The sequence below is a fragment of the Ictidomys tridecemlineatus genome, chromosome 7, assembly GCF_052094955.1.
Source record: "Ictidomys tridecemlineatus isolate mIctTri1 chromosome 7, mIctTri1.hap1, whole genome shotgun sequence".
Classification (NCBI taxonomy): Eukaryota; Metazoa; Chordata; class Mammalia; order Rodentia; family Sciuridae; genus Ictidomys; species Ictidomys tridecemlineatus.
Window position 1 is genome coordinate 40,428,280 of NC_135483.1, and position 22,205 is coordinate 40,450,484.

Here is a 22,205-nt window from a genome sequence, read left to right on the forward strand (position 1 = left end):
ATTTAATGTTGAAAGACATTTTAGCATTTAGTCCAGTTTTTTATTCACAGATGAGGAATGTGAGATTTTAAATAGCTTCCTCCATTGTTAAGCATCCCTAAATCATATCTGAACTGTACTGGGTTTCCTTCATTTCTGTTGTTGGTATTTCTAGTTCATATAGTTTTCTGATGTTTCTTTTAAAAAGGTGCCAGTCAACAATTTCACAGCATTACAGGGGAGTCTGACTAATGTAGAGAATGGATCTATTACATTTCATCATTCATTCATTATTGCAAGTTCAAAGCCAGCCTCAGCAACTTAGTGAGCCTCTATCTCAAAATTAAATAAATAAATAAATAAAGGAAGGAAGAAAGAAAGAAAGATGGAAAAGGGCAAGAAATGTGGCTTAGTGGGTAAACACCCCTGGGTTCAATCCCTGGTACCAGAAAAAAAAAAAAAAAACACATCTACACAAACACACATCATGAATGTGCATACATTATATATTTAAAGACCATTATTTTATAGTATAATTTGCGTTGTATAGTTAGGTGTACACTTTTTTTTTCTTTTTGCAGCACTGGGTATTGAATCCAGGGCCTTGTGTATGCTAGGCAAGTGCTTTACAACTAAGCTGTACCCAGCTCTAGTTAGGTATACTGTCTTCTGAATTTCTATATACAGTTGCTTACATATCCCTGTAATCATGCTACAGTTTGATATAGATTATCACTTAAGAAAGTTCTCTTATGCTCCTTTGTTTTTAAGTCTGTTTCTTTTTACTTTTTTCCTTTTTAAAAAGTTGTAATGAGACTGAGCATGTTTTGTGGCCATTTTGTATTTGGTATGTCAAAAACATTTTTCATGTCATTAAACATTCTTCTAAAGTGTGATTCTACTCCACAAATTAATGGCTATATAATTGTCTATATAGCAATGAATACCTTTTATGTTTGGTAGTGATGAATGGAATACAGGTTGAGTATCCCTTATCTGAAATGCTTGGGATCAAAAAGTATTTTGTATTTCAGATTTTGGAACATTTGCATATACATAATAAGATAGCTTGGGGATGAGACAAGTCTTAACATGAAATTCTCTGATTTTCATATACACATAGATAGCCTGAAAGTAATGTTATATAATTTTTAAATTTTTTAAAATTAATTTATTTTTTGATTTTTATAAAAATACACCTGTGTTTTGACCATGTCTTGCCTTAAGAGATCAGCTATGGAATTTTCACAATGGTAGTTCTCAAAGTTTCAGATTTTGGAGTATTTTGGATTCATATTTTTGGATTAGGAATAATTAACCTGTATAATTGTATTGCCGTGTGAAAAGTGCTTGTGTGGTACACACATTAGAGGTTTCTTTTATCCATATTTAAGAGAGGAAGAATACTCATAGGAAAGAGTTATAAAAGATAAAGTAGAATTGCTGGGCATGATGGCACACGTCTATAATCCAGTGATCTGGGAGGCTAAGGCAGAAGGATTACAAATTCAAAACCAGCCTCAGCAACTTAAGAGTCCCAAGCAACTTATCGACCCCTGTCTCAAAAAACAAAAACAATAAAAAGAGGGCTGGGGTTGTGGCTCAGTGGTACAGCGCTTGCCTAGCATGTGTGAGGCCCTGGGTTTGATTCTCAGCACTGCATATAAATAAATAAAATAAAGGTCCATTGACAACTAAAAAATATTAAGAGAAAAAAATTAAAAAAAATAAAAAGAGTTGGGAATGTTGTGGGAGGCCAACCTTATGGGTGACTGAGTTACACTCCCCAGCTGGGTGCTGAGGCGCTCAGTCACAGAAATGGGTGTGTCTTGCTACAGCCCCATGGGTGAAGCTATGCTCACCTGTTCCTTTGTAATATAACCCCTTGCTCTGTTTAGGATAGAATCTTCCTTGGAAGTATCTTGTGTGTGTCCCCTCCTCTTACTGTGCCCTTGGGTGTGGCCTACCCAGGTGTCAGTCAACCTGCTGACCGTGGACATCATGAAGATAGACTCAGCCCCCTGAAATCTGACCCCTTGCCTCATTTGAATAGCTTCTTCTCAATAAAAGGGGTTAGCACGTGCCGCATGTGTGCAAGCGCTCGCGCTCTCTCTCTTTCTCTCTCTCTCTCTCTCTCTCTCTCTCTCTCTCTCTCTCTCTCTCTCTCTCTCTTCTGCGGACCCTTAAGGTCAGAGGAGCCATCACAGCAACCCCAAAGAAAAAGGTATTTGTGTCTCTTGTGTGGTTATTTCATGCAGCCCAGTTAGCCCAGTTTAACTAGAGTGACCCCTGAGCCTTTTAGTCGCAAGAACAGAAACCCAGCAGAATGTGGCTTAGTGGTTAAGTTCCCTGGGTTCAATCTCTGGTACAGAATCAAAAAGCAAACACCCCCTTCCCCATCCCCAACGTGGAATAAATCTGGCAAAGTAAAATGGGAAAAAGTATTTCCAATACCATGGAGTGGAAAGTTTGTTCAAAGGTCTAGAGGAAAAGAGAGCATGCCTAGCTTTACCTGCAATAATAACTCAAGGGTTTTAGTAGTATATGAATAGAGTGTATTTTACTATGTGGGTGGGTATACCATAATTTATCTAGCACATTGTTATTGACATAGATTTCCTTTTTTTCCTGTTATAAGTAATACTAGCATGATTATCCTTATACATAATTCTGTGAATATAATTTTTATTTTTTTAATTTGGGTTTGGGGATTGAACCCAGAGACGTTCTGCTGCTGAGCTATACCATTTCATTTTTATTTTTAGAGAGGGTCTTGCGTAATTGCTGTGGCCAGATGGTGGTATGGGCCACTGTGCCTGGCTTGAATGTATTTTTGATATTTTCTCAAGGTAAATTGCCAGAAGTAGACTTTCTGGGTTGAACAAATAATTTTGGTAGATATGGCTTATTTTGTTTAGTGTTTTACAAAATTGGGGCGAATCAGAGTGCTGCTGTCTTTACAAAAACATGATATATGTATGTGATGTCCTTGTCTTCTACCTGTTTTCCCTGTCTAGTCCTAGTGGAAATAGAATTGAACAAAAGTCAGAAAACCAAGCACACACAATTTATATGTATGTGTGTATTTGAATTTATTTTGGTACTGGGGACCAAACCAAGGGCCCCTGAGCTACATCCCCAGTCCTTTATATTTTATTATTTTATTTTGAGACAGTCTTGTTAAGTTGCTGAGGCTGGTGTTGAACTTGAGATCCTCCTGCCTTAGCCTCTGGAGTCACTGAATTATTGGCATGTGCTACCATCTTGATTTGCATTTTCAAAAATCCTATTATTTTAAAGGAAATAGGGTAACTTATGAATTATAAATGTCTTGCTAGGATTTTATTCATTCATTCAAAAATATTTGTTAATGACTGCAGATGTCTGGCATTGTGGATCATTCTGCTTTTTTATTTTATTTTTTTCTTGGTACCAGGGATTAAACCCAGGGTCACTTAACCACTGAGCTGCATCCCCATACCTTTTTATTTTTTCATTTTGAGACAGGGTCTCCCTTAGTAGCTGAGGCTGGCTTTGAATTTACCTTCTTCCTACCTCAGCCTCGTGGGTTCCTGGGATCACAGGCATGTGCCATCATGCCCGGCTTGTGCAGCTTTTTTAGAATGGTGAAGAAAACAGTTATGATCACCATCCTCATGTGGTTTAAGCTAGGTGCTTTATACATGTACATATATATATATATATATATATATATATATATATATATATATGTATATGTATATGTATATATGTATGTATAGATGTATGAAGTATATGTATATATGTGGAATAATTGTGTTAAGTTTTGAAATTTTTATTAATCTGTTGTATTATCCAAATGGGATTCATATATGCTCAAGTTCACATGTTTCATGTTAACCTTTGAATTTTTTTTAATAGCCCTTTACAATGAAAACTGAAATCTTACTAGCTGGTGAACTTATTTTCTAAGTCTTAGTACAGGTTTGTTCATGTAGGTTTTATAATATATCATTGCTGTAATGGTAAGCTATTTTTATATTTGGAGGTGATTGTAATCAGACTTGGACCATTTTGTTTTGGTATTTTTCAGGTCAGTGTTGCTGAAAATGAGACGATCTGCAGCACCGAGTCAGTTGCAGGGTAATTCCTTGAAAAAACCAAAATTCATACCACCAGGAAGAAGTAATCCAAGTTTGAATACAGAGATTACAGAACTAAATCCAGATATAAAATTATTTGAGGTAAAATAAAATCAGAAAATTATACAATCTTAGAGAAGACTGTGCTTTTTTTTTTTTTTTTTTTTTTAAACCAGCAATTTAACCCAAGGATGCTTAACCACTGAGCCATATCCCCAGCCCATTTTATTTTTTCATTTTGAGATGGTCTTGCTAAGTTGCTTAGGGCCTTGCTAAATTGCTGAGGCTGGCTTTGAACTTTTGATCCTGCTGCCTGAGCCTTCCTAGTTGCTGAGATGACAGGCATATGCCACCACGCCTGGCAAGAATGTGTTTTTTATAAATATAATTTAAATACTTACAAGTACTTAATTGCTTATAGAAATTTTCAGTGTAGCTGGGTGCATTAGTGCACATTTGTAATCCCAGCGGTTTGGGATGCTGAGGCAGGAGGATTGTGAGTTCAACAGTGAGGTGCTAAGCAACCCTGTCTCTTAATCAAATACAAAATATGGCTGAGGATGTGGCTCAGTAGTGCCCCTGAGTTCAATCCTTGGTAGCCCCTGCCCCCCATTTTATTTTTTTTTTAGTGTTTCTGAAAAAGTTTTTCCAGAATCTTAGAAATGGTCTTTAAATATATAATGTATGCACATTCATGATGTGTGTTTGTGTAGATGTGTTTTTTTTTTTTTTTTTCTGGTACCAGGGATTGAACCCAGGGGTGTTTACCCACTAAGCCACATTTCTTGCCCTTTTCCATCTTTCTTTCTTTCTTCCTTCCTTTATTTATTTATTTATTTAATTTTGAGATAGAGGCTCACTAAGTTGCTGAGGCTGGCTTTGAACTTGCAATCCTCCTGTTTTAGCTTCCTGAGTTGCTAGGATTACAGGTGTATACAACCATGCCAGGCTATGTTATGTTTTAAAGGAATCACACAGTTGAGTTTGTAAAATAAACTTGTGATAAACAGTAAATAAAAATCTCTTCAAGGGAAAAAGGGTAGAGATTCTTATAAAAATAAATAATTTTATCATTGTTCTTTTAAAGTTATTACATAGAGAAGTGAAAACTTGTTTAGATAAGGTGATTTTAAAGAGAAAAATACATAAATAGTTTATATCACTCTAGCATTTACTTTAATTTTTATCTATTGTGAATAATGCTGTTATGGACATTGGCATATAAATTTCTGTTTTTGGTCTCTGGGTTTAGTTCTTTTGGGTATATACCTAGGAATGGAATTGCTGGGTAATATGTAATTCTATGTCTATTTTTGTGAAGAAACACCAAACTGTTTTTCATAAATCCAGTACTATTTTACATCTCTATCCCAGTGTATAATGCTCCATTTTTTTCTATATCTTCAGAACATTTGTTATTTTCTATTTTCAGAAATTAAAATAAAAATTTAGCTGGCTTGGTACATATGAAGTGGTATTTCATTGTGCTTCTAATCTCCATTTCTCTAATTACTAATGGTGCTGTAATTAGATAATTTTCTTCATGAGATATTTACTATTTGTATATCTTCTTTGGGGAAATGTCTGTTTAAGTCTTTTGGTTTTTAATGGGTTGTCTTTGTTATTGGAAAGAATACTAATTTTTTTTATTAAAATTTTTTTTTATAATTGTAGATGGGCAGAATGCCTTTATTTTATTTGTTTATTTTTATGTGGTGCTAAGGATCTAACCCAGTGCCTCATACATGCTAGACAAGCGCTCTGCCACTGAGCTACAGCCTCAGCCCCAAAAAGCATACCAATTTTTGACTTTTTTTTTGGTCTGCATGTGTTTCTTTTATTCTACATTTTAAAAATTTCTATAGTCTTCCAAGTATACTGTTAGCATTTACAAAGTAAGTATTCTGGCATACTGTAAGAAGAAAACATAGGTTTTCATTTTTGAATAAAGCTTCTTCCTTTTTAAAAACAGCTTTATTTAGATATAATTTACATACCATGCAGTCCACTTACTACAATTCAGTGTTTTTTTAGTATATTTACAGACTTGTGCAACCATCACATAATCAATTTTAGAATGTTTTCATCACTCTCAAAAGAAACCTCATGCATATTAACAGTCAATCCCCAATTTTCTACAAACATTCCAGTCTTGGCATGGCTAATCTACTTTATCCAGATTTACCTCTTACAGACATTTCATATTAAGGGACTCATACTACATGTGTCCTTTTGTGACTTGCTTTCTTCTCTTAGGATAGTATCTTTAAGGCTCATCCATGTTGTAGCTTGTGTTCGTAATTCATTTATTTTTATGCCAAAATATCATTTTTTTCTTGCTCCTGTAACAAATTACTACAAATTTGTGGCTTAAAACAATACATGTGTATATTTTACAGTTGTGTAAGTCAGAAATGCAACACAGATTTTTATTGGGTTAAGGTCAAGATGTTGGTTGGGCTGCATTCATGTCTCGGGGTTTTAGAGAGGAGTCTTCTTGCTAGCCTTTCCCAGCTTCTATAGGTCACTCAAACTCCTTGGCTCATGGCCTTCTTCTTTCATCTGCAGAGTCAGCAATCGGAAGTTTGAATCTCCATATTGCTATCTCTGTGGTTCATTTGATTAGACTAGGCTTACCTGAATAATCTAGGATGATGTTTTCATTTCATAGTTATTAATCATAGTTGTAGAGTCCCTTTGCCTCATAAGATAACATTCATAGGTTCAGGGGGTTAGGGTAAGGATATCTTTCAGAGCTGTTATTCTGCCTGGAACACTGAATAAACCCTATTACCATTTTTTATGTATTTATTCATTAGATTAACAAGCATTTGAGTTGTTTCCACTTTGACTTTTTTGAATAATGCTCCTTAACATCTGTGGATAGATTTTTTTGAAGACATGTTTTCATTTCTCTTGAGTGCATTCCTAGGAGAATAGTTGCTAAATAATATGGTAATTTATGTTTAACCTCTAAATGAACTATCAGATCCTTTTCTAAGATAACTGGACCATTTATATTCCCATCATTAGTGCATGAGTGTTTCAGTTTCTCCACATCCTTGTTATTATCTTTTTGATTATAGCTATACTAGTGGGTAAAGTAGTATCTCATTATAGTTTTGTTTTGCATTTCCCTAATAGCTAATGTTGCATGTTTACAAGTGCTTATTGCCTGTTTGTGTATTTTTTTGGAAAATTGTCTATTCAGATCTTTTGTTCTATCAAAGATAGGATTATTTGCTTTTTATTATTGAGATGTAAGAGTTGTTTTAAAATCTATTCTAGATACAGGTCTTTTACCAAATCTATGATTTGCAAGTAGTTTTTCCTGTTCTGTTGCTTTACTTTCTTGATGGTCTCATTTGCAACACAAAGGTTTTTAATAATATTTTTTTGTGTGTGTGATACTGAGGACTTAGGTATTGAATATAAGGCCTGTACAAGCAAAGCAAGTACTGAGTTACATCCCCAGTCCTTTTTAATTTTTTAAATTTTGAGACAGGGTCTCCTAAGTTGCCCATGCTGGCCTTGAACTTCCTGCCTCATCCTCCCAAGTAACTGGGATTAGAGACATGTGCCACCATGGCTAAAGTTTTTAATTTTGATGAAATCTGATTTACCTATATCACTATTTTTTTTTAAAGAGAGAGTGAGAGAGGGAGAGAGAGAGAGAGAGAATTTTTTTAATATTTATTTTTTAGTTATCTGTAGACACAATATCTTTTTTGTATGTGGTGCTGAGGATCGAACCCCGGCCGCACGCATGTGAGGCGAGCGCGCTACTGCTTGAGTCACCTCCCCAACCCCCTATATCACTATTAATGATTGACTTTTGGTGTCATATATAAAGAAATTCATGAATATTTTTGACTATTTTCTTTTAAGAGTTTTAAAATTTTATTTCTTACATTTCAGTCTATGATCCATTTTGAGTTGATTTTTGAGTATGATGTGAGGTGGTAGTCCAATTTTGTTCTTTTCATATGTGAATATCAATCCAGTTGTCCCAGGATTATTTGTTGAAAAGATTATTATTTCACCACTGAATTATCTTTTTTAAAAAAATTTTAATATATATATATATATTTAAGAAAATTTTAATATGCGTGTGTGTGTGTGTATGTGTGTGTGTGTATAAGTTGTTCAGGCTGGACTTTAACATGTGATCCTCTAAATATATATATTTAGCTGTAGATGTATACAGTATCTTTTACTTTGTCTGTTCACCTGTATGTGGTGCTGAGGATTGAACCCAGTGCCTCACATGTGCGAGAAAAGTGCTCTACCACTGAGCTACAATCCCAGCTCCTTGAATTATCTTTTATTTTTTTTAGTTGTAGTTGGACACAATACCTTTATTTTATTTATTTATTTTTTATGTGGTGCTGAGACTCAAACCCAGGGCCTCATATGTGCTAGGTGAGTGCTCCACAGCTGAGCCACAATCCCAGCCCTTGAATCATCTCTTTTAAAAAAAATATTTTTAGTTGTAGATGGACACAATACCTTTATTTTTTTATGTGGTGCTGAGGATTGAACCCAGTACCTCACACATGCTAGGCAAGTGCTCTACCATTGAGCTACAACCCCATTATCCCATTGAATTATCTTGATACCCTTGTCTTAAAGTTTTATTTTCTGATGTAGTTTATAAAAAGTAATTGAGACCAAAATACTGATTTACAATGTTTCTCTTTTTAAGTACATCAGGAAACTTAATAGTTATTTTACTTTTTAAAACTAATAAAGCAGGCATTTTTAAAGTTATACAGGAATTTAAAGCAATTTAACATGAAAAGCCTAAGTTAGACTTAGCAGTCAATTGTATCTTCTCTTTACTTTGTTTATTCCATTCTTAAATTTTTGTTCTTTGGTTATTTCTCATTCTGTTTATTTGTTGTATTGGGGTTTGAACCCAGGGCCTAGTACATGTTAGGCAAGCGCTCTATCATGGAGCTACATTTCTAGCCTTTTTTAAAAAGTTTTATATTTAGATGTTCTCGCTAAGTTGTCCAAGCTGGACTTTAACATGTGATCCTCTTGCCTTAGCCTCCCCAGTAGCTGGGATTACAGGCACGTGTCACCATGTCTGGCTATTTTATTTTATAATTTTAGTACCAGGGATTGAAGCCAGGGGCACTTAACCACTGAGTCATATTTTATTTTTAGATAGCGTTTTGCTAAGTTGCTTAGGGTCTCACTGAGTTGCTGAGGCTGGCTTTGAACTCACAATCCTCCTGCTTCAGTCTCCCGAGCTGCTGGCATTATAGGTGTGCCACTGTGCCTGGCTCTGTTTTTCAACAGACAGGTTCTCCCTGTTGCCCATGCTGGCCCCAAACTGGGCTGAAGTGAAAAGCCTCCTGAGTAGCTGGAATTAGGTGTATGTACCTGAACATGGCTATTTTTCAGAGATTGGTTAATATCATTACACTGAATTAACCTTTAGTAAGAAAGTATTACTTTGGCCACAGACCTATAATTCTAGAGACTTGGGAGGCTGAGGTAGGAGGATCACAAGTTTGAGGCCAGCCTTGGCAAATTAGTGAGGCCCTAAGCATCTTTGACCCTGTTTCAAAAGAAAAAGGGCTGGGGGCATAGATCAGTGATAAAGTGTCCTTACGTTCAATTTCCAGTACAAAAAAAAGGTTTGCTTTAGTAACTTTTAGAAGTTTTTACTGGATTGACCTGATAAATATAAAATCTGAGATAAATTGAACATCAAAATAAATATTGATTATAAATCATCAAATAATGTAGGAGTCTGAACCCATACTAATATTAAAAATAAATGAGTATAATTTATGGTCTGCTATTGTGATGCCTCACTTTTCTTGTTAAAGATTGCTTTAGCTATTCTGGGTCTCTTATTTTTCCAAATGAATTTCATGATTGCTTTTTTTTTTTTTTTTAATTTTCTCAACTCTTTTTTTTTTTTTAAGAGAGAGAGAGAGAATTTTTTAATATTTATTTTTTAGTTTTCGGTGGACACAACATCTTTGTTTGTATGTGGTGCTGAGGATCGAACCCGGGCCGCACGCATGCCAGCCGAGCGCACTACCGCTTGAGCCACATCCCCAGCCCCATGATTGCTTTTTCTATTTCTATGAAGAATGTCATTGGGATTTTAATAGGAATTGCATTAAATCTGTATAACACTTTTGGTAGTATGGCCATTTTGACAATATTAATTTTGTCTATCCAGGATCATGAGAGATCTTTCCACTTTCAAAGATCTTCTTCAATTTCTTTCATTAGTATTCTAGAATTTTCATTGTTAAGGTCTTTAACCTTCTTTTGTTAGATTGATTCCCAAGTTTTTTTTTTTTTTGAAGCTATTGTGAATGGGATAGTTTTCCTAATTTCTCTCTTGGTGGATTTATTGCCAATGTATAGGAACTGTTTGATGTATGGGTGTTGATTTTATATCCTGATACTTTGCTAAATTCATTTATTAGTGCTAGAAGTTTTCTGGTGGAAGTTTTTGGATCTTCTAGATATAGAATCATGTCTTCGGCAAATAGTGATAGTTTGAGTTCTTCCTTACCTACTTATCTTTAATTTCTTTCTTCTATCTAATGACCCTGGCTAGAGTTTCAAGGACAGTGTTGTATAAAAGTGATGGAAGAGGGCATCCTTATGTTGTTCCGATATTTGGAGGGAATGCTTTCAATTTTTCTCCATTTGGAATGATGCTGGCCTTGAGTTTAGCATATAATGTTTTATGATGTTGCGGTATATTCCTACTATCCCTAATTTTTCTATTGTTTTGAACAAGAAGGGCTGTATTTTGTCAAATGCTTTTTCTGCATCCATTGAGATGATCATATGATTCTTGTTTTAAGTCTGTTGATATGATGAATTGCGTTTATTGATTTCCGTATGTTGAACCAACCCTGCATCCCTGGATGAACCCTACTCGATCGTGGTACACTTTTTACTGTGTTTTTGTATGTGATTTGCCAGAATTTTATTGAGAATTTTTGCATCTCTGTTAATCAGGGATATTAGTCTGAAGTTTTGTTTCCTTGATGTGTCTTTGTCTGGTTTTGGTATCAGGGTAATATAGGCCACATAGAATTGAGTTTGGAAGGGTTTGCTCCTTTTCTATTTCATGGAACACTTTGAGGAGTATCGGTATTAATTCTTCTTTGAAAGTCTTGTAGAACTTGGCTGAGAATCTGTCTGATCCTGAGCTTTTCTTGATTGGTAGGCATTTGATGGTATTTTCTATTTTATTACTTGAAATTGATCTGTTTAAATCGTGTATGCCCTCCTCATTCAGTTTGGGTAGATCATATGTCTCTAGAAATTTGTCAATGTCTTCAATATTTTCTATTTCATTGGAGTATAAATTTTCAAAATAGTTTCTAATTATCTTCTGTAGTTCAGACATGTCCATTGTGATATTTCCTTCTTCATTATGTTTTTTAGTAATTTGAGTTTTCTCTCTTTTTCCTCTTTGTTAGCAGGGCTTAAGAGTTTTGTCAATTTTTTCAGTTGTTTCAATTTTATTGATTTCAATTCTGATTTTAACTATTTCCTGTCTTCTGCTTTTGGTGTTGATTTGTTGTTCTTTTTCTAGGGCTTTGAGATATAATCTTAGGTTTTTTATTTGTTGACTTTTTTTCTTTTAATGTCTGAGCTCAATGCAATAAACTTTCCTCTTAGTACTGCCTTGTGTCCCAGAGATTTTGATATGTTGTATCAGTGTTCTCATTTACCTCTAAGAATTTTTTTATTTCATCCTTGTTTCTTTTACTATCCATTCATCATTTAGTATTATATTATTTAGTCTCCAATTTGTTACAGTAGGTTCTATTTTTTATTTTTTTGTTGATTTCTAATTTTATTCCATTGTTATCTGATAGAATGCAAGGTATTATCTCAGTTTTTTTTTTAATTTATTAAGAGTTGCTTTGGTAGTGCAATATATGATTCATTTTAGAGAAGGAGCCATGTGTTGCTGAGAAGAAAGTATATTTGTTCGTTGATGGATAGAATATTCTGTGTGTTTGTTAAGTCTAAATTATTGATTGTATTATTTAGTTCTGTAGTTTTTTAATTTAGTTTTTATTTGGAAAATCTGTCCAGTAATGAGAGAGGTGTGTTAAAGTTACCCAGTATTATTGCGTTGTGGTCTATTTGATTATTGAAAATGAGAAGGGTTTGTTTGATGTACATAGATGCTTCGTTAATTAGGGCATAATATTTTCAATTGTTATGTCTTACTGATATATAATTCCTCATGTAGTATGAAATGTCCTTCTTTGTCCCTTCTGATTAACTTTGGCTTGAAGTCCACTTTGTCTGAAATGAGGATGGAAACCCCTGCTTGTTCACACAATCAGTAAGTGATATGTTTTTTTCCCCATCTTTTCACCTTTAGCTGTGAATGTCTTTGCCTATGAAGTGAGTCTCTTAGAGACAGCATATTGTTGGGTCTTAAAAAATCCAATTTGCCAATCTATGTCTTTTGATTGATCAGTTTAGGCCATTAACATACAAGGTTGTTATTATTGAGATGTGATTTGTATTCTCTGTCATTTTGATTTATTTCTGGTTTTTATTTTAACTTAGTTTCTCCTTTGGTTGACTATCCCTTTAGTGTAGATCCTCCCTTTGCTGGTTTTCACTTTTTTCCCCCCATCTCATCCTCATGGAATATTTTGTTGAAAATGTTCTGTAGTGCAGGTTTCAAGTTGTGAATTCTTCTAATTTTTGTTTATCACAGAAAGTTTTTATTTCATCTTCAAATCTGAAACTTAATTTTGCCGGATATAAAGTTCTTGGTTAGCAACCGTTTTCTTTCAGAGCTTGAAATATATTTTTCTAGGACCTTCTAGCTTTGAGGGTCTGAATTGAGAAATCAGTTGAGATATGAATTGGTTTTCCCCATACGTAATTTGATATTTTTCTTTTATGGCCTTTAAGATTTTATCTTTATTCTATGTTAGTCATTCTCATTATAATGTGTCTAGGTGTGGGTCTGCTGTAATTTTGTACATTTGGGGTCCTGTAAGCGTCTTGTATTTGATTTACCATTTTATTCTTTAGGTTTTGGAAATTTTGTGATATTTTATCATTGAAAAGATTGTGCTTTCCTTTGGTTTGTGCCTCTGTTCCTTTATCTGTTCTGATAACTCTTACATTTGCTCTTTTCATGGTATCCCACAATTCTTTGGTGTTCTGTTCAGGGTTTCTTACCATTTTCTCTGTATGGTCATTTCTATTTTCAAGATTATATATTTTGTTTTCATTGCCTGTGGTTCTGTCTTCCAAGTGGTCTAGTCTATTCGTGATGCTTTCTATTGAATTTATAATTAGGTTTATTGATTCCTTCATTTCTAGAATTTCTGCTTGTTTTTTTTTCACAATCTCTCTTTATTGAAATGATCTTTCACTTCCTTTCTTTGATTTCACTCCTTATACTATCCTTTACTTTTCAGATCAATTGAACTATGTACATTCTGAATTCCTTGGACATCTCTTCTACTATGTTGTTAGAGAAATCTGTTGTTGGAGTATCTTGGTTTGTTTGGGGTGCTTTATTCCCTTGTTTTTTCATGTTGTTCGTGTGTTTTCCCATCTCGCAGAAATTCTACCCTATTGACCTATAATGTCTCTGAAGGTTTCCAGCACCTCACCTTTAAAGTGAGACCAATATCAACAATACCCAGTGTAAATGATATATAGCCTTAAACCTTATAGCTTCCACTAAGGCATCCACTGCTTTCTCACAATAAACCAAAATGATAAGTTCAGTAGTTATCTACAGTATAAATAGAAAATTTGCTAAACTGTTTACAATTTCAAATGGTGGATGAGAGAACAGGAGTAGTGTAGTATGCAGTGTTTACAAGTGAGGAAGAGAGAAGCTAGAAGCTAAGTTCATAGGAAGAGTGGAAGAGAACCGACTGAGATTGGCTGTTGGTTAGAGAAAAGGTGGAAAGAGAATCCCGGAAAACAGACAAGTGAAAGAAAGAATACAAACAAAGAAAAAAATTTAAAGATATGTAAGAGTACAACAAAACTGCAAAACACTATTCATATATCACCATCCTCCACACACTGAGGCATAAAAAACACCCTGTTCAAAATATGGTAGAGATGTTAGCAAATAGAAAAACAAAATAAAATAAAATAAATTTTGATGGAAAAATCAAACTCTTTCCACCAATCTGGGCTTCAGATACCCCAGGCTTGGCCATGCTGTAGTCCCAAGATCTCAACACTATTGCACCTTGCAGAGAGACCACCAGGGACATGTTCACAAAAAAGAGTGACCCTGAGAAGCAGCATCAAGACAGGGGCGACCAGCACTCCCAGCAGGAAGACCCCATGTGCACCCAAACCCACCAGCACTCCCCACATTGGACCTTCAGGTCCTGGCTGGAATCCCCAGATAGAGGCGGTTGTGGTGGCAAACCTGCTGGCACACTGGAGCCCCCTGGGCCCTGGCCCGTGTCCCAAGGTGGATGCTGCCACATGCAACCAAACCTGGAGTTTCCGTGGCAGCAGACCTCTGGGCAGTGGTGGCAGCAGTAGTGGCAGGGGTTGGTGGCAGCAGGTGGTGGGTCAGCGGCAGTTGTAGTGGGACAGTGGTAGCATCACCTAGGTGATCTCAGGGGCGGGGACAGCAGTGGTGTCTGCCATAGTGATATAGGGGACAGCGGTGTTGCGGGGGGGGGGGGGGCAGTGAGTTGGCTGCAGCTGCCTGGGTGTAGGCAATCAGAAAGAAGATCTCCTGGCGGCCTTGGGGTGGCAACAGTGTTATTAGTATCAGCAGCATTGGTGGTAACACTGTAGGTAGAAGGCACAACCTCAGAGAAAAGACCTCTGGGTATCAGGGGCAGCAGTCTCGGAGGTAGCAGCAGCCATGCCCAGAGAAAAGACCTGGGCACGTCCGCAGCATCTGCCCTCCCCAGGTATTTTGAAGAAAATTCCAGGAGTCTCTTTTAAGTACATTTTTAGTATATGTTTCTCTTTAAATCAAACCAACAATGGACAGATTCTGGGAGCCAGCTATAATCTCACATCAGTTAGATTTGAATATCGGGGTATATAATTGCAAGAAAACCAAGCATTTGCTATTTTCACACCTAAAAATTAATTATATTTAAATGTTGATTTTAGTAATGAGAAATTTATCAAGAAAAAGAACATTTGACTATGTGAATGACGTTTTGATTTCTTTAAAAATTCTTCTGATATGTTTAGAATACACTGGAGCTATACCCATAGATTTCATTCTGTCATGTCTTTCAGCTTTGTTAACATAAATTTGCTTTAAAAATAACAGAAGAGGGCTGGGTGCTGTGATACATACCTAAAATCCCAATGGCTGTGGAGTCTGAGACGGGAGGATTGCGAGTTCAAAGCCAGCCTTAGCAATTTAGCGAGGCACTAAGCAAGTCAGTGAGACCCTGTCTCTAAATAAAATGCAAAAAAAGGCTTAGTGGTGAAGTACTCCTGGGTTCAATCCCCGGCACCAAAATAAATAAATAAATAAATAAATAAATAAATAAATAAAAATAATAGTAGAAGGGAGCTAGGGTTGTAGCTCAGTGGTAGAGCATTTCGCCTAGCATGTGTGAGGCGCTAGGTTTGATCCTCAATACTACATAAAAATAAATAAATAAAATAAAGTTATTGTGTCTTTCTTCAATTAAAAACCAATAGAAGTTGGATTTTAATTCTTAAATATCTGTTCTTGATGTAGGCAAACTGGTAGCTCATTTAAAACTAGGAGTCTATTATAAAAATATGAGAAGTTAGAATCAATTTCTGCTTAAAATATATATATATATATATATTTGGTTCTTTTAGGGTACAGCAAATAATGCATTTCTTCAGGCACAGAATGATTCTGGAGTATGTGGTTCAAATCTTTTGCCTACTAAAGGAAGAAGTAAGGAAATTAACGATGGAAATAATTACAGTGGGAAATGTTGTTTTGAATCATCTGCAGTGACGACATTAGATTCTCCTCCTTTAGGTAAGAGTGAACTTTTTTATTGATCAGGTTTGTATTTGATCAGTCTTATTACCATATTTAAATGATTATTCAAGAATGAATGTTATATTTGAAAACTGTTGATGTAATAATACTAGATTGTTGATAATTCAGATCTTCTGTTGTCATAACTTATCTTTAGTGATTATATTAATAGCCATGTAATTGAAGTCTTATACTTTATGGTAGGTGTAGATTTAATACTATTTTAAGGGAACTTATTGGTCAAATATGATCTTTTCCTCAAGTACCACAATTAATTGTGTTTAAATTTTTGATATAATTTTTTTTGTAATAAACATGTTAATGGTACTGGGGAGATGTACTTGAAATGAATAAATTGTCAATTTATTATAGTCTGCAGTAACTTCATATCAGTTGAATTTCAATTACCAAGGTATATAATTGTAGGAAAACCAACCATTTAACATGTTTCATTCTGCCATTGTTGAATTGAATTAAAAGAGTGATTATGGTTCTTTTTGTATGTGTAAGAGATACTATTTTTCAGGTAACTAAAAAAAATATAATTAAGGTGGTTCACAGATATTTATTCATTGTTTGAACAGACAGATTCTAGGAGTTGGCTTCATCTGTTGGGCTATAGAATGGTAACTGCCGTCCTTATGATACCAGTGCAAATCAGTAAAGTATTTTAAACACTTAACCCTTTTGGTGGAGGTTCTTGAACTTTGTGATGATTAATAAATTTTACCCATGAATGGGTTCATTTCTTTTTGTAGCAGAAAGGAATTCTGTGTTTTCCTGATTGTCCAATAACCTGGTGTCATGTATTTTTTATGACTTCAAAGCTGTAACTAGTGTCAGAATGAGATTGAGAAAGACTTTCAGAGTTGGAATTGATTTAGAAAGATATCTAGGGACAGCTCTGAGTTTATCAATTTAATCACCACTCTTATTAATTTGCTCTCCCTTTTTTCTTTCTTACTTTTCTCCATTCCTCTTTTCTCTCCTCTGTCCTTGTTAGGTGAATATCCTATTTTCCCAGGCTTTTGTTCTGACTGTCAAACCTGAGAAAGATAGATTCATGTGTGTCTGCTTCTTTTCTAGGATGGTAGTTTATCACCAGAGAACGATGTTTAGACTCTGGAATATAATCTGTATTACTCATTTGGGCTTTTTTTTTTTTTTTCCCTCTACAATAGTTTCTCATTCTCTTCCCTGCTAAATGTGAGAAGGGAATTAAGAGTTAAGATAAATTGAAGAGAGAATTAATTTACTCAAGCCTTAATCCCTTAATCCTTCTCTGATTTAGTACATTCATTGGACTGGGAAACCTTTGCCAACCTCCTGATACTTTCCTGCCTCTTATTCAGAGAGAGGTTAAATAGGGTAAAAAAGCTTTGTGAGAAATGTTTTGTTCGCTATGGTAGATTGCTGGGGAGAAATATAATATATAGAAAAACATAGAGATGAGAGACACGTAGTATAAAGTACTCACCTTTTTACATCCTTTCTGTTCTAGATCTAATCTATTCTGATGTGAGGTGCAAGCTGGTATGTTCCAGTTAAGATATGCCCCCATTTCCCCACATCATCTTTTTAGTTTGAAAAATTTCCTACAATGGAGAAATTGAGAGAATAGTCCAGTTAACATCCTAAAATCAACAGTTTACTTTTATTTTGTATTATTTATATACTCTCTCCTTTTTTGTGTGTGGTGCTGGGGATCAAACACAGGGATCCTCACACCTGCTGCACAAGCATCCACTGCTGAGCTATACCATATCCAGCCCTTCTTTCTTTCTTTGTGCATATACTTTTTTCCCTTAAACTTTTTGAAAGTAAGTTGTGTATTTTATGTTATTTTATCTCTACTTTAGCAGTATTTCTTAAAATAAATGTTTTCTCCTATATAATCACATATTATTTTATAATAATATTTGATATTTAATATTTAGTTTATTAGTAATATTATTTTTACATAAATTGTTTAAGTTTTTTTTCTTTCACAACTGAACTGTCCCTGTTAAGTATATTTTCACTCCATTCAACTTTACTGAGCACTTAAAGTCTCTTTATAACACTACATATTTGTAGATAATATTCCTTGTGAGAGGCTAAAGGTATAGGTCCAGGTCTACTGCTGAATGACTTCCTCCAAGGCCCAGAGAATGTGCTTCTTTGAGGGTTGTAGTAAAAGGGCCCACTTCTGTCTTTTTTGTTGTTCAAGTGTCATGGCCCTTTCTCTATATGAACAGTCCAGCTTAGTCTTTTGAGATTGGTTTTATGAAAACCAAGTTCTGTGAAAGGAGAAACAGAGTTGAATTGTGTTCCCTAAAAGAATATGATGAAGTTCTAACCCTGGGTACCTATGAATGTATCCTTATTTGGAAATAGATTCTTTGCAGATGTTAGGATATTATGATGAGGGCAGAGCTGGCCATACTGGTACATGGTAACTCCAGCAACGCCGGAGCCTGAGACATGAGGAGTGCAAAGTCGAGGCCAGTCTTAACAACTCAGCGAGACTCTGTCTCAAAATGAAAAGGGTAAGGGATATAGCTCATTGTTAGAACATGTGTGAAACCATGGGTTCCATCCTCAGCACCAAACCAAACCAAATAAAAAACATCCAAAACAACCAACCAAACAAACAAATCCAAAATAAAGATGAGTAAATACTGGCTTATTATGGACCCTAAATCCAATGACTGGTATCTTTATCAGAGAGAGAAAGAGAAAAACGGATCAAAATGAGGCCACAGGACAATGAAGGCAGAGATGAGAGTAAATAGTACATCTTTGAAATGTTTTTTAAAATACATTTAGAACTACCTTGTTCTTTTTAAAAGCTAATTCCATTGTAAAGATGCATCAAATATATATTTAACTATGTCTTATTAATAGTTACTTAGGTTGTTTTGGATATGTTCTTATTATGAATAAGCTAAAATAAGTGTTTATATATTATGTATGTATTTGATAATATATTCATAGGAGAATACCTTGGAGTATGATGTTGGTCATGAGGTATGTGCATTTATCATTTTGATAGATATTGCTAAATTGCTCTCTGTAGAGGTGTAGTACAGGTTGTACTGCCAGCATGCTTGAGCAATGCATGTATCATTTATTGTGATCTCAATCTATACATAATTATACTTTTGGTATTCCATAGTCTTGTAATTAAAAAGTTATTTTGTTATGCTTTTTAATTTAAACTTTTTAAATATTACATTTTAATATTATTTTAAACTTATAGAAAAATCTAAGACTAGTACAAATAACATCAACAAAGTTTACATTTTTGTGTGTTTTTGTGTATGGGATTTTTTGGAACCAAACAAGAGTGATTTACTGACATGATGCCCCATCAATCAAAATTCTTCAGCCTTCCTGAATATTACTGCCCTTATAAAATAAGCCACAGAGAGCTGCTTACCTCTACCATATGGGGACATACTGAATCTGCCAGTGCCTTGATTTCAGATTCCTTAGGCTCCAGAATTGTGGGAAATAAATCTCTGTTGTTTATAAGATGCCCAACTTGTGGTATTTTGTTATGGTAGCCTGAGTGCATTAAGACAATGTACTAATGGCAAAAGTAAATTTAAATGAATAATAAACTTTTTTCCTGCTAGTCCAGAATTATGTGTTGTATTTAGTTGTCATGTCTTTTAGTCCCTTATAGTCTGGAACAGTCTCTTAAGTCTTTGCATATCTTTTGTGACTAACAATTTTAAAGAGTGTGAGTCATTCATTTGTAGAATGTTTCTTAGTTTGGATTTGTTTGATGTTTTCTCATGATCAGATTCAGTTTATACATTTTGGGCAGGAATATCACAGACATAATTCCTAGTATATCATCTAAAGGCATATGATTTTAGTTTATCCCATTATTGACAATAATAAACTTATTTGAAAAATTGCTATCTGAAGGGTGTATTTACTCTAAAAATTATTTTTCCTTTGTAACTTTTTTTTTTTTGTAACTCTGGGGAGTCACTTTGAAAATACTGATTATTGCCTAAAATGTATTGCTATGTTTGTTGTCAAATGTTGATTTTCTAAATTTTTGGTACCAGGGATTGAACACAGTGTTGCTTAGCCACTGGGCCACATCCCCACTCTCTTTTTTTTTTTTAATATTTTATTTTCAGACAGGGTCTTGCTAAGTTCCTTAGGGCCTCCCTAAGTTGCTGAGGCTGGCTTTGAACTGTGAATTCTACTGCCTCAGCCTTAGAGCCAGTGGGATTACAGGTATACACCACCATGTCTGATACTAATTTCACTTATATTTATCAGTTTGAATTCTGCTCTAGGGAAAAGCTTTCCCTTCTCCCCTAACTTGCTAATTAATTTTTGTAGATTTATAAATTTGTTTTATTCAGTGGTTTATAATCTATTGTTATATAATTATTTTGTGATGCTCAGATTATTTCAGATTTGACTAATGAGAATCCCTTTACAAGAACTTTTATTTTTTTTATTTTTTGACAATTCCCATCAACTTTTGAGTACTTTTATACTATATAGTTCAATAAGATCTTCCTTGCCCTTGCTCTTGAAATCAGCTAAAGGTCTTACTTCTATTTTAGTGGAGAGTGGTATTTAAAAGTCAGTCTGGTCATTTGATATAGTCATTGATCCTGTAGTGTTGCTGGTTTTAGCCTTTCCAGCAATCAAAGTTAGGAGATACAGATTACTAACATATATATTTCTTTTTTTTTTGGTACTAGAGATTGAACCCAGGGGTGCTTATCCATGGAGCCACATCACTGGCCCTTTTTTGTATTTTATTTAGAGACAGGGTCTCACTGAACTGCTTAGTGCCTTGCTATGTTGCTAAGGCTGGCTTTGAACTTGTGATCTTTTTGCCTCAGCCTCCTGAGCCACTAGGATTACAGGAGTGTGTCACCACGCCTGGCTCATGTATATTTCTTTATATTTATTAAAAAAGAATGATGAAGATTAGGGCCTAGTTTTTCTTCTATTAGACACAGAGTCTCTGGTTTAATTCCTAGGTCCTTGGTCCATTTTGAGTTAAGTTTTGTACATGGTGAGAGATAGGGATTTAATTTCATTTTGTTGCATATGGATTTCCAGACACAGCCACATCAATGTTTATAGCAGCACAATTCACAATAGATAAACTGGAGCCAACCAGGATGTCCTTCAGTGGAAAAAAAGAATAGCATTATCTTAGATTAGGTAGAGGGAAGTGAAAGGAGGGGAAGGCAGGGGATGTGGGGATAAGAAAAATAGTATAATGAAATAGACATTATTACTTTTTGTATATATGTGACTGTATGAGCAATGTGATTCTACCATATGTATACTCAGAAAAATGAGAAATTATATCTCATCTATGTGTGATGTATCAAAGTATATAAGTGCATTCTACTGTCATGTTTAACTAATTAAAACAAATAAAAATAAAAAGAATTAAAAAGAATAAGTTTGGGACTAGCTTAGTGTAAAGCTTGTGCTTAGCATGCACAAGGTCCTGGTTTGATCCCCAGCACCAAAACAAATTAAAAAACAGTCCCCCCACAAACCCAAACAACCATGAGTTCATACTAACATTTTATTTTATTTTTTAAAGAGTGAGAGAGAGAGAGAGAGAGAGAGAGAGAGAGAGAGAGAGAGAGAGAGAGAGAGAATTTTAATATTTATTTTTTAGTTCTCGGCGGACACAACATCTTTGTTGGTATGTGGTGCTGAGGATCGAACCCGGGCCGCACGCATGCCAGGCCGGCGCGCTACCGCTTGAGCCACATCCCCAGCCCCCATACTAACATTTTAATTTCAGTTTAGTTCCACAGTTCATTCTAGTCTTCTTCCTTTCTATATTTGTAGCACATTCTCTGATGGTGAAAAACTTGGTTTTATCCTAAATGTATTTACCTATATTATTCATTTCACTTTTATATAACCAGTCTATCAAAATGGAACCAAAATTAACAGTAAATATTTTTGTGGAAAAAGTTTGATAGAGATTTTATATCCTTACTAAGAGTGTTTTTTTTTTAAACATTTTTTTTTAGTTGTCAATGGACCTTTATTTTATTTATTTATATGCAGTGCTGAGACCCTGTGCCTCACACATGCTAGGCAAGCGCTCT

At 34.8% G+C, this 22,205-nt stretch overlaps 1 protein-coding gene across 1 annotated transcript in view; it reads left to right on the forward strand.

Moving 5' to 3' along the window:
* Rad54b (RAD54 homolog B) overlaps positions 1 to 22,205 on the forward strand; it is a 99,828-nt gene that overhangs the window by 8,687 nt on the left and 68,936 nt on the right. Inside the window, exons 2-3 of the mRNA XM_021728670.3 lie at positions 4,052 to 4,202; positions 15,930 to 16,098. Coding sequence (XP_021584345.2) covers positions 4,068 to 4,202; positions 15,930 to 16,098 — 304 coding nt within the window. The 5' untranslated portion in view covers positions 4,052 to 4,067. The remainder of the gene's footprint in view (positions 1 to 4,051; positions 4,203 to 15,929; positions 16,099 to 22,205) is intronic.